We start from the raw sequence: 14101 nt of genomic DNA, 5'->3' as shown, positions 1-14101 counted from the left end.
AGGATAAGTCAGGCACGAGCTGCGTAGGTCATTCTCAGCCTTAGACAGTCAATCAGTTAGTCCAAGTCCCTTAACCCACTTGAAGAGAAGCATTCATGCATGTAGAGTCACTAGAAGCCTTAGGGTTTGCATTAGAAAGCACTCTGCATGATGCATAGCATTCATCCCCTGCATTTAGACCAGTCCAAAAGCCTTCAGATAACATCTAGCATTCATTAGAATTTATGCAGTATTATTCCCATAATTTATAGCATTTATTGGGCATTTTTACATCATTTATCCATTTATCTAGGACAAGATGCAGTCGGCCAGCTCTGTAGCCACCCGACCAGCATCAATTGTCCATGTAAATAGCTGAGCATATCATTCATTCATTCATTCATATCTCATTCAGCCTTGAAGACCTCAACGCGTGGAGCCTTCAGCACAAGGAGCATAAGCGATTGGAGAATTCAGCACATCATCCATCAGTGTTTCATCCATCAGCATATAGGAGCATCAACGCTTGAGCAATTCAGCCTTCATTCAGTAAAACGTAGCATCTACATCATTCAGCCTACAGATCCTCTTGCGTTTTCAGCATCCTTGTTTGCATCATTTCGCTACAGCCATTTGGTGAAGGTAAAACTCAGCATGCATACTCATTTTCAGCATTCATACAAAGCCTAGAACATGCCCAATCAGCCACAATTTCTCTCTCTCTCTCTCTCTCTCTCTCTCTCTCTCAAATCTCTTAAAGTTTGAAGTCATAAAGTGGATTGCTAAACTCGTGAAACACACACACACACACACACACACACACACACAGAGTTGCACCCGGAAGAAAGGACACACCACAGGAGGGTCGACAGAAGGCGCTTGAACAACGAGAGGTTGGATAGGCGAACAAAGGGGGTAGGCAACAGGCGGCAATTGGTGTAACAGAGGCAGCAACGGACGACAGGTGGCAACGGCCACTTGTGGTGTCCTTCTTGTCGCTTCGACCGCTTCGTAGACGCTAAGCTTGTCAAGAAGTTCCCTTCTCTTCTCGGGTGTGACATTCGTGCAAAACCTCACCTCATGCCCACTCTCATGCAAGAGGTGGGCTCGCACTTTGTCGGCGCCACCCGTTCGCTGGTACGGGCAAAGCTTGCATACCCATGGCCGAGAACCGCCTCCATGAACGGATGTGGTGTAGTTAACCTCCTCCCACCATGTCCATCCCGTTGTCCTTCTACGAGAAGCTCCGGCACGTGAGGAGGATGCCATGGTTGAAGATGGCTTGACTCTTGAGCCTTGAGGAATGAGAGAGAGAGAGAGAGAGAGAGAGAGAGAGAGAGAGAGAGCCTTGAGGAATGAGAGAGAGAAATGAAATGATATATTAACGTCTTCAGAAGGCCAAAATGACCTATGAGACCAAAAAGGTTACAACAATTGGTGGATCTGATACAATGTCTGTGTAAGAAAAGCTAAAAACAACTAACTGAAACTGAAATAACTATGAGGAAAAGTACAGTACTAGGAGCTCCTAATGGATAACATCTGGGAGGAAAACTCCAGCAACAAAGGTAAGCATCATACACATCACTATCCAAAGAAGTCTCTCATCGGTCGATGGCGGATATCCTCAATGTCCTCCATGGTGAGTACTCTGACTGGACGTCTCCCATGCCGTGCTAGTATGGTCTTGATCCTTTGTTGTAGTCTCCGCCGGTGTGGAGATGGGCCTCTCATCTTGGGGCGCCTGGACCGCCCCAGCTCTATAGCCGATCAATCAGTGTACCTCTAGTGCGGCTATACTCTGGGGCTAGCTGCAATGCCTGCTGGCCTGACTGCTCAATCTCTGGTCGAAAGAAGTCTGTAATCTGCCTGTGTAGGTGTCTCTCCCTCTCTGATCCCCTCCCTCTCAAGAGACCCTCTCTATGTCTACGAAGCTCCAGCAAGTATAATCTGAGGCATCTCTGATCCTGGTATCTCATGACTCTAGAAAGTGGTCCGAAACCCTCTCTAAACAGGCAGTGAAAACGGCCTCATATCTCATAATATACTGGACAGTGACATATGTAATGTAACTCTGTCTCTGGCTCCATCTGGCACAGCTGACAAATCTTGGCCTCAGCTGGTACTCCTCTGAATAGAGAGAGAGAGAGAGAGAGAGAGAGAGAGAGAGAGAGAGCCTAGAGGCTTGGAAGTTCAAGACTCAAGAGGCTTGAGGGAGAGGTGAGAGCCTAGGCCCTAGAGCTTGGAACTTGGAAGTTGGAAGAGAGAAGAAGCTTGAGCCTTGAAAGCTTGAGCCTTGAGAGTTGTGAACAGTGAACTTGTGTGTGCTTGTAGCCTTGTAGAGGCTTGTTCTTATATAGATAGGCAAGAGAGAGAGAGGAAAGCCTCAAGGGCAAGAGAGAGAGAGAGGACCAAGCCTCAAAGAGCCAACAGGCATAAACGGCTAGAAACGGGCAGGCACAACGGCAAAAAACGGCAGGCGCAACGACTCTCTGCCGTCCCCGCACAACGCCGTCCCCGACCGCCGCCCCCGTCCCTGCGCCGTCCCCGTCGTCGTCCCCTGTGAGAAACGTTTCGTGGGGGACGTACGTCCGTCCCTGTCCGTCCCCGTCCCTGCGCCGTCCCGATTCGCCGTTCCGGCATTCCAAGCCTCCGTCCCCTCCATCCCCTGTGACTATGCTCATATGTCCTAGTACACTTACTCCTTTACTTGAGTACGTGCTATAACTCTCGTGCACTTGTTTGAGTACTTGCATCGACACCCGTGTACCTATTTGAGTACTTGTAATTACACCCGTGTACGTGTTGAATACCAATTCTTTAGTGAGTGCCCCTCACTTATGGGTGCCGACTCCAAAAATATTGGCCTCTAGGGTTGCCAAATTGGGTGCCCACTAAGTTGGACCCCAAGCACTTTATAAAACTGTCCACCCATTTTTAAATGAATGTGACGTGCAAAGGTTGTAAACATTACAAAGTATTTTAATAAACTAATACAAGAGTTTTTGAGTGCACTTACCAGTGATTCGTTGGCCACAAAATACGTCAAAATACAATGCAATCACACGGTTCACAGTTAAGTATCCCAAGCCCGTGAATTGAACATTCATAGCAAGCAAGCACATGAAACTGTTCACGCGAAAACAATTTCAAGTATGCAAACATGTGTGCATGTGCACTTTGTTATGAGCAAATCTCCTGGATATGGAACTAGTACAACACTAGCATTTTCGAGCACAAACCTGGCACATCGGAAAGCAGGGAATTGGGATCCTGGGCACTTGGATCCACACACTGGCCATGAACAAGTGCGAGAAACTGGGAGCCCGAACACTCGGATCCACAAACTGGCCACACGGGCACAAGAAACTGGAGAGAACCATTTGGGTCGCCAAATGGTGATAGAAGCTCCCTTCACGAAAGCACACGGGTGTGGGGCTATGACTTTAGGACAATATTCTTCTCCATCTCTGTTATTTTGCAATTTAAGTTTTAAAGTTTTGTGTTGTAAAAAATCTTACTTCTTGTGAGTGTTCCCTTGTATACACTGCACATTGTCTTCTCTTACAAGTACTACTTGGTCCTGTAACTTGTGGTCACAGGGACCTTTTGTTTTGTTGTTTTCATACTTTCGATGTATTTGGAAAATGTGGTGTTCACCAGATGAGGTTCTCTTTGGGCATTCCATCTTGGACGAGGACATTTACTCCTTTTGGTAATATAGACACCTTAAAGTGAGGGCTGCCGCCCCCGGGGGGGGGGCGGGGGGGGGCTATCTTTGGTCCCTAGTGTGGTGTGATTGTTTAGATGTTTTGTGATTTCAATTGTGAGGTTACCGTGCTGTGTTAAATTCAAGTGTTCTGAGTTCACGCATCCCGTTACAGTGTCGGTGGTTTTCATTAGATATTATGTTTGTATTCATGGGATTCTTTTTGTCCTAGCATGGCTAGACAATATTAGTAGTAGCGTGTTCCTCTTTTTGTTGTCTTTTGAAGGTATGAAAAAATCATTTGGAAATTATCTTGAATCTAAATTCTTTTGTACACTATGTTGCAGGTCCATGCTAAAAACAAAGGTTGGAAATCCGAGCTTGAAAAAGAGAGCCTTCTGAAGGAGGTTGCCAGTTTAACACCGGAGCTTAGTGGTGCAGAGCTACAGAATGTTCTGTAAGTATGTAACTGTAGTTTCAGAAATTTGTCCAGCACAACACTGCACCTTTGCTCAAAAAATTATGTGATTAGTATGTTTTATGACAGTTGAAGTTAGGATCTACCATGTTTTTGAGAGGATTTACCATCTAATTTTAATAAAGGGAGGACTGCTATTTTGTTATGCAGCATGTGCAAAGGCCTTAACACTGAGTGGGTTTTTGATTATTGTTTGTATTCATCAAGTTGGAAAATGCACACAGGAACGAGGCTTCCATACTGGCAATCAGGAGAGAGAAGTTATATATCGAAATGGAGGAACTTACAGAGGCCCTAAAAAGAGTATATTACTTTTCTCTCCTTTTTTTGGGTTTTCTGTTCGCAAAACACAAGTCGAAGTGGTATGTCTTATTTGCTTAGCAACGATCAAGAAAAAATTCAAATACTCATTTCCTCTTTTGTTTCTCTTTTCTTCTGGGTTTAAAAAGTTTAAATTGATCATTAATATACATGCATGCATGTGTGTATGTAAATATACAATATATAATACTATCACATACATAATATATAAATAATATCATCGTTTTACATTATTACGTAGTTTAATTTTGATCATTATATTACCTTTTCAGAACATGCATTACAAAAAATTTTAGTGAACAACGAATTTCAATTCATAACATTTATCATCAATAAGTATTAATAGCCTGATTTTTGATTTCTTGATTTCTTGTAATTATCATGTATCATAAAAAGTATAGTACATAATACACTATATATGTAAAAAGCGAAAGATTAATTTTCTCAAATTTCAACCCTATAATAATGAGTTCCATTGTTTGGTTTTTCCTTCAACTCCAGCAAGAAGGTCAATTCAAAACTGGGTATGAAGATGAACTCGATGTTTCAGCTGAGGCCAGAATTAGGGTGGCATATCGGGAGGCTGCAATCGCGGTGTTGGAATGCTACTTTCCCAATAGACATAAGCCTTTCTTGAAGGTGATCTAATACCGGATTCAAGCATTTTAATATCCTCAGATTATGTCTGTTTAGGTGACAGTCATATGTATAATGCGGGATTGATATATGGCTTTTTGACATCCTAAGATTATGTACATTTAGGTGGTCATATGTGGTATTGATATATGTATTTCAAGGTTTACGGCTGTATACATGGTTGACTTTTTTCTGTGGGAATTTGTAGACAACAATTCGCTACCTTGACACCACTCCCAATATGACTTATGCACAGCCACGGGGTTCAGTATATACCAAGAAGTCGGATATTCTTAGCTCAATAGTTCGAGCTTGCGCTTGTGAGTGCATTTAATCTTTTTGTTCACTCCATGTTTTTTTGTAGCTTTGCAAATCGACTAACTTGAATACATAGAAATTTGATCAGACTCTTGACACTCAAAATCCTGTTGGATTAAGCTATGTGATGCATCTCTCTCTCTTTTTTTTTTTCCGAGAAAAGATCCTTTCATTAGTTATATAAAAACGCCCGTAGGGCTACAAAAGATCTCTCCTGCTCATAAGAGAGGCAGAGCAGTGAATACGGCAAGGCAGCTCGGGAGACTTTCCCTAGGTGCTGCAAAATACAAGCATCAGTACAAAGGACTGAGGGGCTAGATCATACAATAGGGGGGGGGGGGGGAAGCCAAACAGGTGGCTTGTAATGCCAACGGGGGGATCCCGTGTGTAAGGTATAGAAGGGGCCGCTGCGCCAGGTGGTGTGAAAGGCCTGTCGCCGCAAGATCGCCTCATCCGAGTCGCCCCGGATGCGGTCATACTGTCCTCGCAGGGTATGGATCAACTTCTGCCAAATCCCCCGTACAGTCTCTGCTGGGGGCTCCAGTCTCCCCTCAAAGGCCGTGAAACACCAGGCCCTCCAGGTGAACCAGATGGTGAGGCTGCTGAGGAGCTCCCATCGTAAATCCCTCTCCTGTGTCCAGCTGGCGGACGAGAAATCCGGTGTCGGAACCAGGTGAGGCTGGCCCCTAATGAATCTGATGGCCTGACTATCCTGCTCCATCTCATAGCCCATAGCAGGCCCTGACGAAGTCGACCAAGTAGCGGCACCCCACGTATACATACCCTCTGGAGAGATGGGGGCCAGAATACGCAGCATCTGCAGCCAAATCTGCTGCGCCTGAGGGCAATCCCAAAGGCAATGTCTCTGTGTCTCCATAGGGTGGCCGCATCGGACGCAGGCCGCCGGAACACCGCTGTAAACAAGCCAGGTGCCAACTGCTGAGCCACTGTGGGCGACCAGCCACTGGAAAGTCGAGATCCTGCGGGCCTGTCGACTAGCCCAGAGCGGAGCCCAAAAATCCTCTAGGAACTCCTGTGAAAGTCCTTGTAGCCGCCAATGCCCCGCTGCAGCTAGAGAGACCATCCTCCTCGCTGTCAAAATATGCCGTCCCAGCCAAACTGTATACTGGAAAAAGGTGATCTCTGTGGCCTCAAGGGATGCATAAGGATCATGCCACTCGTACTCCCCAGGGTCCCACTGTAGCCGGGCCAAGGGGCGCGCAACATATGCCCATATACGCCAATCCAGGGGCACATCTGCAGGGTCGGGGTCAATATGCCACTTTCGAGAAGCGGCGGCCACTACCCGTATCCTCTGGAAGGTGCACTCTGCAACCAAAGGCGACTCCACCTCCACTCTCTGAAGTCTGCCCTCATCCTGAATCTCATAGTAGAGTCATCTGCCATCCTCAGTGCAAGCTCTGACAGCAATCAAGATCTCCAACTGGGTAAAGGCTCCCATCCACCGTGGGGCCACTAGCTCGAAAGGCGTGAACCACTCCTCTGTGTGAGTGCCTCCTGAATATCATCCCTCATAATCAACCCCCCTCTGAAGTGACTCAGCCTCTCCACCTGGATCTCCTCTGGGAGACTGCAGAAGGCCTGCCAGTCTCCAAAACTACGTGCTGGGCTTGCCGCTAAAGGTCCCCATGCTAGACGAGGCCGAGAACCCAGCATATGACCCTGCTCTGTGCGAACTGCTGGGCTCCAGATGAGCGGCTGTCTGGCCCGCTCTTCAACACAAGGAGGAGGTCGCTGAGAGAGCCCCGGTCTCATCAGCTCCCAAGCTCTCAGGATGCTCAAAGCAAATCTGTCCGCCCATCCTCTACTGAGGCCTGTCCTCCTCATCTCTATGAAGATCCAGCGAATCTCTGGTGCCCAAGTGCCCCCTGCTGGGGGAGCCCGAGCCTGTAGCCGCTGCAAGAGAAGCTCTTTCCAAGGCTCAGCGCCTGGAAGCAGCCCCCGAACAATAAGCTTCCCCAATAAGGCTCTACTCTGATCAACTGGATCTATAATGCCCAAGCCTCCCTGAGCCAGCGGAAGTGTAATAACTGCCCATGCAACCTTTGCCCGGGCTGGCTGACTGTCCCGCCCAGACCAAAGAAAGTTCCTGATCAGCCTCTGTACCTGGCTGATGCAAGAGCTCGAGAAGATCCAGCAAGACGTAATGTACCACATGGTCGCTAACAGCACCTGATTTGCCACCACCACCACCCTCCCAGCCAAGGATAGTCGAGCTGTACTCCAATACAAAAGCTTCTTACGAATGCTCAGAAGAAGCGGGGCAATCTGCTGCTCAGGTGACAAATCTAGTCCAATCTGGCATCCCAAATACCGCATTGCTGTGCCAGGAGGAATCCATCTAAAACCGGGGTCCGGGCTCCATGCCGGAGTGGGAGCACTACTGATCCAAAAGGCCACTGTCTTGCGCCAATTGATCAATGCTCCCGAAGCTGCACTAAAAACCTGGAGCGACTGCTCTGCTCGAAGAAGATTGGCCTCTTGGCCATGCAAAAATAAGCCCGTGTCGTCTGCAAACTCAGCATCGAGCAGGTCCTCCCCCTTGACTGGGAGCTGGAGTCCTCTCAAACCAACCTCCTCTGCCATCAAATACATGCTCATAGCCTCCGCAAAGAAGAGAAAAAGAAAAGGGGCGAGGGGACACCCTTGACGGACTGATCTAGTCAGCTCAAAACTCGGCCCCCGTCCTCCTACAATCAACACCTGGCTACGAGCTGTGGAATACAGAGTCGCCACCCCTCTGATCCATCCTGGCTCAAAGCCCAGTCGAAGCATAGTGCCCTCTAAGAAACCCCAATCAACTCTATCGTATGCCTTCTCAAAATCGAGAAGCATCACGACCAAGTCCTCGCCAAGAAATCTAGCTCGGGCCGTCGCCTCCCAGAAAGTAAAGATGTTGTCAAGGATACTACGCTCCTTGACGAATCCTGTCTGGGTAGCATGAATCAACTCCCCCAGGAAGGGCTGGATCCTCAAACTCAAGGCCTTTGCTAAGACCTTGTAGACAGTATTGAGGATCGTAATAGGCCTCCAATGCCGAATATCATCTGATACTCCCTCCCCCTTGGGGATCAAGCCCTCTGAAAAGCTCTGTGGCATCACCCCAGTGTCCAAAACATACTGAAAGCCCCTGCAAAGGCCTGGCCCCAAAAGGTCCCAATAGTGCATAAAAAGGCGTCCTCCCCTGGGCAACTATGTCGTGGCAGGACCCTCAAGGCCTCGGCAAGCTCAATCTCTGAAAGAGGCGCACCAAGAACTGTACGCATACGATCTGTGACCCTCCTCTGCACATGGGCCCACACAGTCTGTCTGCAAGCATCTTGATCTTCAGTGGCTGGCTCCGCTGAAAGCAAGTCTCTATAGAATGCAGTGGCAATGGCTCTGATCTCCCCGGGCTCAGTAGCTACCGATCCATCCGGTCTACCAAGCTGACGGACTCTTGCTCGAGCATGGCGGGGTCCAGTGATCTCAAAAAACTCCCTAGTCACTCTATCCCCAAGCTGCGTCCACTGAGAGGCCTGACGACGATAGTAAAACTCATGTCTTTGCTCCTCTGCCTCTCTAACCTCCTGGCGTGCCTGGCTCAGCTGTGACGCCACCCACTTGCATGCAGGCTGCTGCTCCTGAAGGTGCTGTAGCGAAGCAAGGCTGTGTCTCAGCCGATGCTCTCGCTCGCGAATCTCTCCCAGCCGTGTCAAAGCTGTAGGGTGCAAAAAGAGCTAAGCTCGATGAGTCCCTGGGCACACTGGCCTGCTGCATCCTGGTCAGAGCACTGACTATCATGCCAGATCCTCTCAATGTCCTCCGCGAGACTGGGATCTGTAAGTACCCTCTCTGGGATCCTCAACTGCAAGCTGGGCTCCCGTGTTTTCTCCTCCAATGTCAAGATAACTGGCGAATGATCTGAAAATGAAGTGCCAGCGAGAATGCCGACGGAGCCCCCCCGCTTCCCTAACCAGTCGCCCACATAAAAGCGATCAATCCGTGATAGATTAGTCCCTCCCTGCCGGCGATCCGACCGAGAGAAACTAAGACTGTCCTGAGAGCGGGAGAAGGCCCCATGCTGCCATGCATCAGTGATCCTCAGTGACATGCAAAACCAGTCCCAAGCTGCAAGCTCCGTGCCGTGCACTGTAACATGACTGCCTCCCACCCTATCGGCCGGGTCCTCAAGCATGTTGAAGTCTCCCCCGACACACCAATGTGCGGCCTCTGGCAATGGATCCGTAACCTGGGTCCAGAACTCTGCTCTGGCACTAGCATGATTGGGCGCATAGACGTTGAGCACGCCCAATAGCTCATCATGCATCCTCAGAATGACATACTGTGCTCTCCCAGGCACAATGATCCCTCGATCCACAATGGCCTGCCGCCATACATCTGCAATGACCATGCATACTCCTCCCTGTCCACCCAAAGGACCAAACCTTGCAGACCAAAAGGTGTCCCATCTACCAGGCATCACCGAACCATATCTGTGGATCCTGCTCTCACCCAAGTGGTGCTCTTGCATCATCAAAATATCAATGCTACCACCAACCAGGCATCTCTGAAGCTTCTGTCTCAAGCAACCACGATAGCGTATAAAATGTGCTCCGCCGAGGCCCTGTACATTCCATGAGATGATCCTCATGGATGACCTGCTGAGGTGGATGCTATCTCAGCCGTACGGCGGGCCTTCGCAAGCGGCTTGGATGGAGAGTAGTCCCCATCCGAGCGGCTGTGAATCTGCCCACCCGGTGTACTGCAAGAATCACGGATCAGGCGCCAGTGGCTGTGGCCCATGGCGACTGCCTCCCGCTCAGACAAAGCAACCTCGTGTATACATACATATCCAGGGTCGCGTGCTAAGTCTGCCACTATGCGAACGACTAAATGACGAATCCCTGAGGCATCCACACTCCCGGGATCCAAGAAAAAATGAGCCAACTCCCATAGTCGGCCTATCACATCTGTCACCTCCAAATCGCTCACATGATGAGAAAACTCAACTGCCTGAGTCTTCAAAGTGCTAAGAGCGAGCTCTAGAGTCCACTCCCGGTCGCAAGGGCCACACAGAGGGAACGAGAAGACCACCGCTGAATCAAGTGCCTCCTCCCCGCGGGCCGGAGGTATCACTACGTGAACTCGGATGGGTGCTGGCTCATGGGGGCCCTCTGCTCCAAAAAGCCGTGTGAACTTTGAAGGCGTAATCAAAAGCCTCCGAGCGCTGTCTAATGCCGAGGCGACTCAGCCGACTGCGGATAGATGATATCCGTGAAGCCCGAATCGGCATGGTGGGTCTCCTCTGTGGTGCTCGAGCGAGGTCGGTGCTCAGCGCCCTCCGGACTGCAGGTGAACGCCAGGGGACTGCCAGGGCCTCCCGGGAAGGTGAGGCGGGGGGGGGGGGGGCAGAGGGGGGTGGAGAGGGAGCCGCTGCCGAAACCGGAGCGGGGACGGGAGGAGGCGAAGGTGGAAGCGAGGCGGTGGGAGGGGACGGGGGTGGGGGGGGCGAAGGAGGGGGTGCTGGCATCTCTTGGTCCTCAATCGTCGCCGCAGGGGTCTCCTCCTGGAGAGGAGCAAAGCTGTTCCTCACAGGAACCCAGTGAGGTTGAGACTGTGGCTGCTGCTGCAGCGGTCTCTGCCACTCCGAGGTCTCTGTGGCCTGAGCAGGTGTCCCGGAGGCAGCCTGTCGAGCCGCATCTGTAGGCGGGCCATCTGGGGCCTGCTGCTGTGGTGAGGGTCGGGGTCTCCTGCGAGGGCAGGCCTTGGCCAGATGACCGACCTGCCTGCAAATGAAGCACTGGTTCGGGAGCCCCGAGAACTCCACTCTCTGATCAATCCATCCCCCCCTATCCTAGGTGGCTGAATGACCTTAGGAAGGGAGGAGATGTCAGACACCAAAACTCTGACCGAAGGTAGCCCAGCTGCTCTGGCCACCACTGAAGCTGCTGTGGGGCCAGTCTCTAGTACCGAGCCCACCAATGCTCCTAGCCTAGAGAGGAGCGGAAGATACTCCCGGCGGAGTCCAGGGAAGCAAACTGTAACATGAAAAAGGTGCTCTCCCTGCTCAGTCGCTGCTGGGTCAAAGCCATGCTGCCAAGGTCTGAAGAAAGCCCGAGCACCCCTGATGTCAAGGGGACTCATGGCAAGGACCTTGGCCACGCTCTGGGCGGTCTCGAACTCGATCTGGTAATGTCCACGGCCCAGTAGCTGTACGTCCAGGATCTTGCCCACATCTGCAAGAAGGCGGGCCTGGAGAAGATCCTGGATCTCCCCTCTGCTGGGGCGAGTGCCGACTATACGGCAGATGGTGGAATGAGCATGGAGGCGTTCCACCTCTGCGGTGAGGCTCGCTTCCTCTTCCGGCGAAAGAGAAAGCCTGATGGGGGTGTCCTCAGGGGCGGGCGAGGGGGCTGCGGATGAGTCCCTCTGAGGCGGGGCTGGAGGAGCCTCCATCAGAGTCTGAAGCTATGGCGAAGGCGAGGTGAAAGCGGAGATCCTGCAAGAACCGAGCTGCACATAGAAAGGCGGAAGACGAAGGCCGGAGAAAAAGGAAAAAACCCCCCTGGGGGCGGAAGTCAGCAAGAAAAAGGAGGGGGGGGGGGTGAAGCGGTTAAGGAAAAACCCTTGAGGGGGGCGCGGGGGGGGGGGGGGGGTGGCGGGAGCTGCGCGCAAGAGGGGAGGAGTGGAGAAAGAGCTGGCGGAGGGGGGGGGGGACGGGGCGCTGCAGAGTGAAGGTGGGCGCGAAAGAAGGGGGGGGGGCGCGAAGGCGAGGAGGGGGGCGCAGCAGCGAAGGCAGGCGGGGGGGGGGGGGGGGGGGGGGGCAAAAGGAGGCGCAGTAGCGAAGGCAGGCGGGGGGGACAAGGGGAGGCGCGAGGAATGAGGGGGGGCGCGAGGAAAGAACAGGCTGGTAGGCGGGGGGCGCAGGTGTGCAGGTAGCGCGAGCAGGGAGGGGGGCGGGAGCTTCAGCGAGCGTTGAGTGCACCGTCATGCTTTGTGATGCATCTCTCTTTACATAGATTATTCCGAACAATCTAAAGAGTGTAAGCTGACCCTTGTTCTGATTTTGTGTATCTGGTAGAAAGGACGAAAAAGGCACGACCTGCATATTATTTTATAGTATTTCTTTATTCCAGTCAAATGTCAATTTCCATTGTGCCCTCTGACAATGCTGTACACTACTGGCCTAAATTGCAAGACCTAAAAAGCTAGGGTATAGCGTCTAGAAGAATTCATGATAGCCGCCAAAGATAGAAGGGCTGGCATTGCACATGCTTTTATAGGAATTTCATCCCTTGATAGCTTGAGTCGAATTTACAAGGAACAAAAGCTGGAGGATCTGTGTAATGCATTACGTGCGGCAAATTACCAAAAAGCGGCAAATTATTAAAACCTCAAAGCAATTTTTTACATATACCAGTATTTGTCTCTCATATTCATGATGTTTTGTACAAGTTTTGATCCACCTTGAGTATGTTTTGATCAATCTTCATAGTTGAATTATCATATCCAACATTTGGTATCAGAGCATGATCCAATTAGGTTTAGTTTATTAGCAAAATCCTAATCTTTCTCTTAATCACCATAGCTTGTTTTGGACAGCATGCTGTAGATTGCTTCCATGCTTGCATCTGAGGTGATTGTATCCCAATATTTTGATATAGGCCTCTTGCTTTGCTCCCACGCTTGCCCTAAAACGGAGATCGTAGACCAATTTGATCGCATCTTCGCGAATTCGTCATCGCCATCCAAACAGGCCGTTTTCTGCTAATCCGGTTCATTCAGCGCCGTCTCTACGAATTAGCCTAATTCCTCTTAGGTGCTTCAAGGCTATCATGTGAGGATTCAACATACCAAATCTTGAAGCAATTGGTCCACAGGAGCTGCTGCACGGAGCTGTTTTCCAGTCGCCTGTTTTCTGCTTCTCTTGCTCCAACAACATGGTGATTATTATTTTGATCTATATTGATGATATTATTATTATTTGGGCTTAAATCATCTATATGAGCAAGTTATCAACATCAAGCATCATATTGCATCATCATGAGCTCCAAATTTCTCGACAAATTCAACGGAACTGGGTTTCATACCTGGCAAATCAAGGTGAAGGGCTACTTCATGAAGAAAAATCTGTGGAGTACGGTCAAGCCACTTACTGAAGATGAAGCAGGTATTTTTGCTGCAGTTACAAGAGCTACAACGGCTGCACTTCAAGCAAAAGATGAGCAAGCACTTGGTATTATCATTATTGCTTTAGAAGATGATTTTATTCATTATATTGATAATGTTGAGTCAGCTATGGAAGCTTGGGAATTACTAGAACGTACTTTTGGTGCAAAGGCAAAGCATTCCAAGATCAGTTTGAAGATGCAACTCTTTGATCTAACCATGGAGAATAATGAAAATTTAACAGCTGTGATTAAATGGTTGAAGAGCTTAATGACACAATTGGTTTATGTTAAGTCTCCTGTTCCTGAAGAGAATGCTATTGCTATTTTGCTTAAAAGCTTACCTTCAAGCTTTAGGCAAATTGTGACAGTACTTAAAGAGAAGGAGCCAGTCCCTTCCTTGGAAAGTATCATAAATTCTTTGCAGAAAGAAGACAAGAAGATTACAAAGGATGTGATAGATCCTTATGCATATGCTATTACTTCGAC

General features: G+C 49.7%; 1 protein-coding gene across 1 annotated transcript in view; it reads left to right on the top strand.

The window, feature by feature from the left end:
• EMB3144 (AAA-type ATPase family protein) overlaps positions 1-14101 on the top strand; it is a 75618-nt gene that overhangs the window by 20594 nt on the left and 40923 nt on the right. The window contains exons 8-11 of the mRNA XM_086791385.1: positions 4036-4145; positions 4391-4469; positions 4989-5126; positions 5332-5443. Coding sequence (XP_086647511.1) covers positions 4036-4145; positions 4391-4469; positions 4989-5126; positions 5332-5443 — 439 coding nt within the window. The remainder of the gene's footprint in view (positions 1-4035; positions 4146-4390; positions 4470-4988; positions 5127-5331; positions 5444-14101) is intronic.

This window comes from Cibotium barometz, chromosome 56, assembly GCF_041138505.1.
Source record: "Cibotium barometz isolate CiBa-2024 chromosome 56, ASM4113850v1, whole genome shotgun sequence".
NCBI lineage: Eukaryota > Viridiplantae > Streptophyta > Polypodiopsida > Cyatheales > Cibotiaceae > Cibotium > Cibotium barometz.
This window is presented reverse-complemented; position numbering and strand designations above follow the sequence as displayed.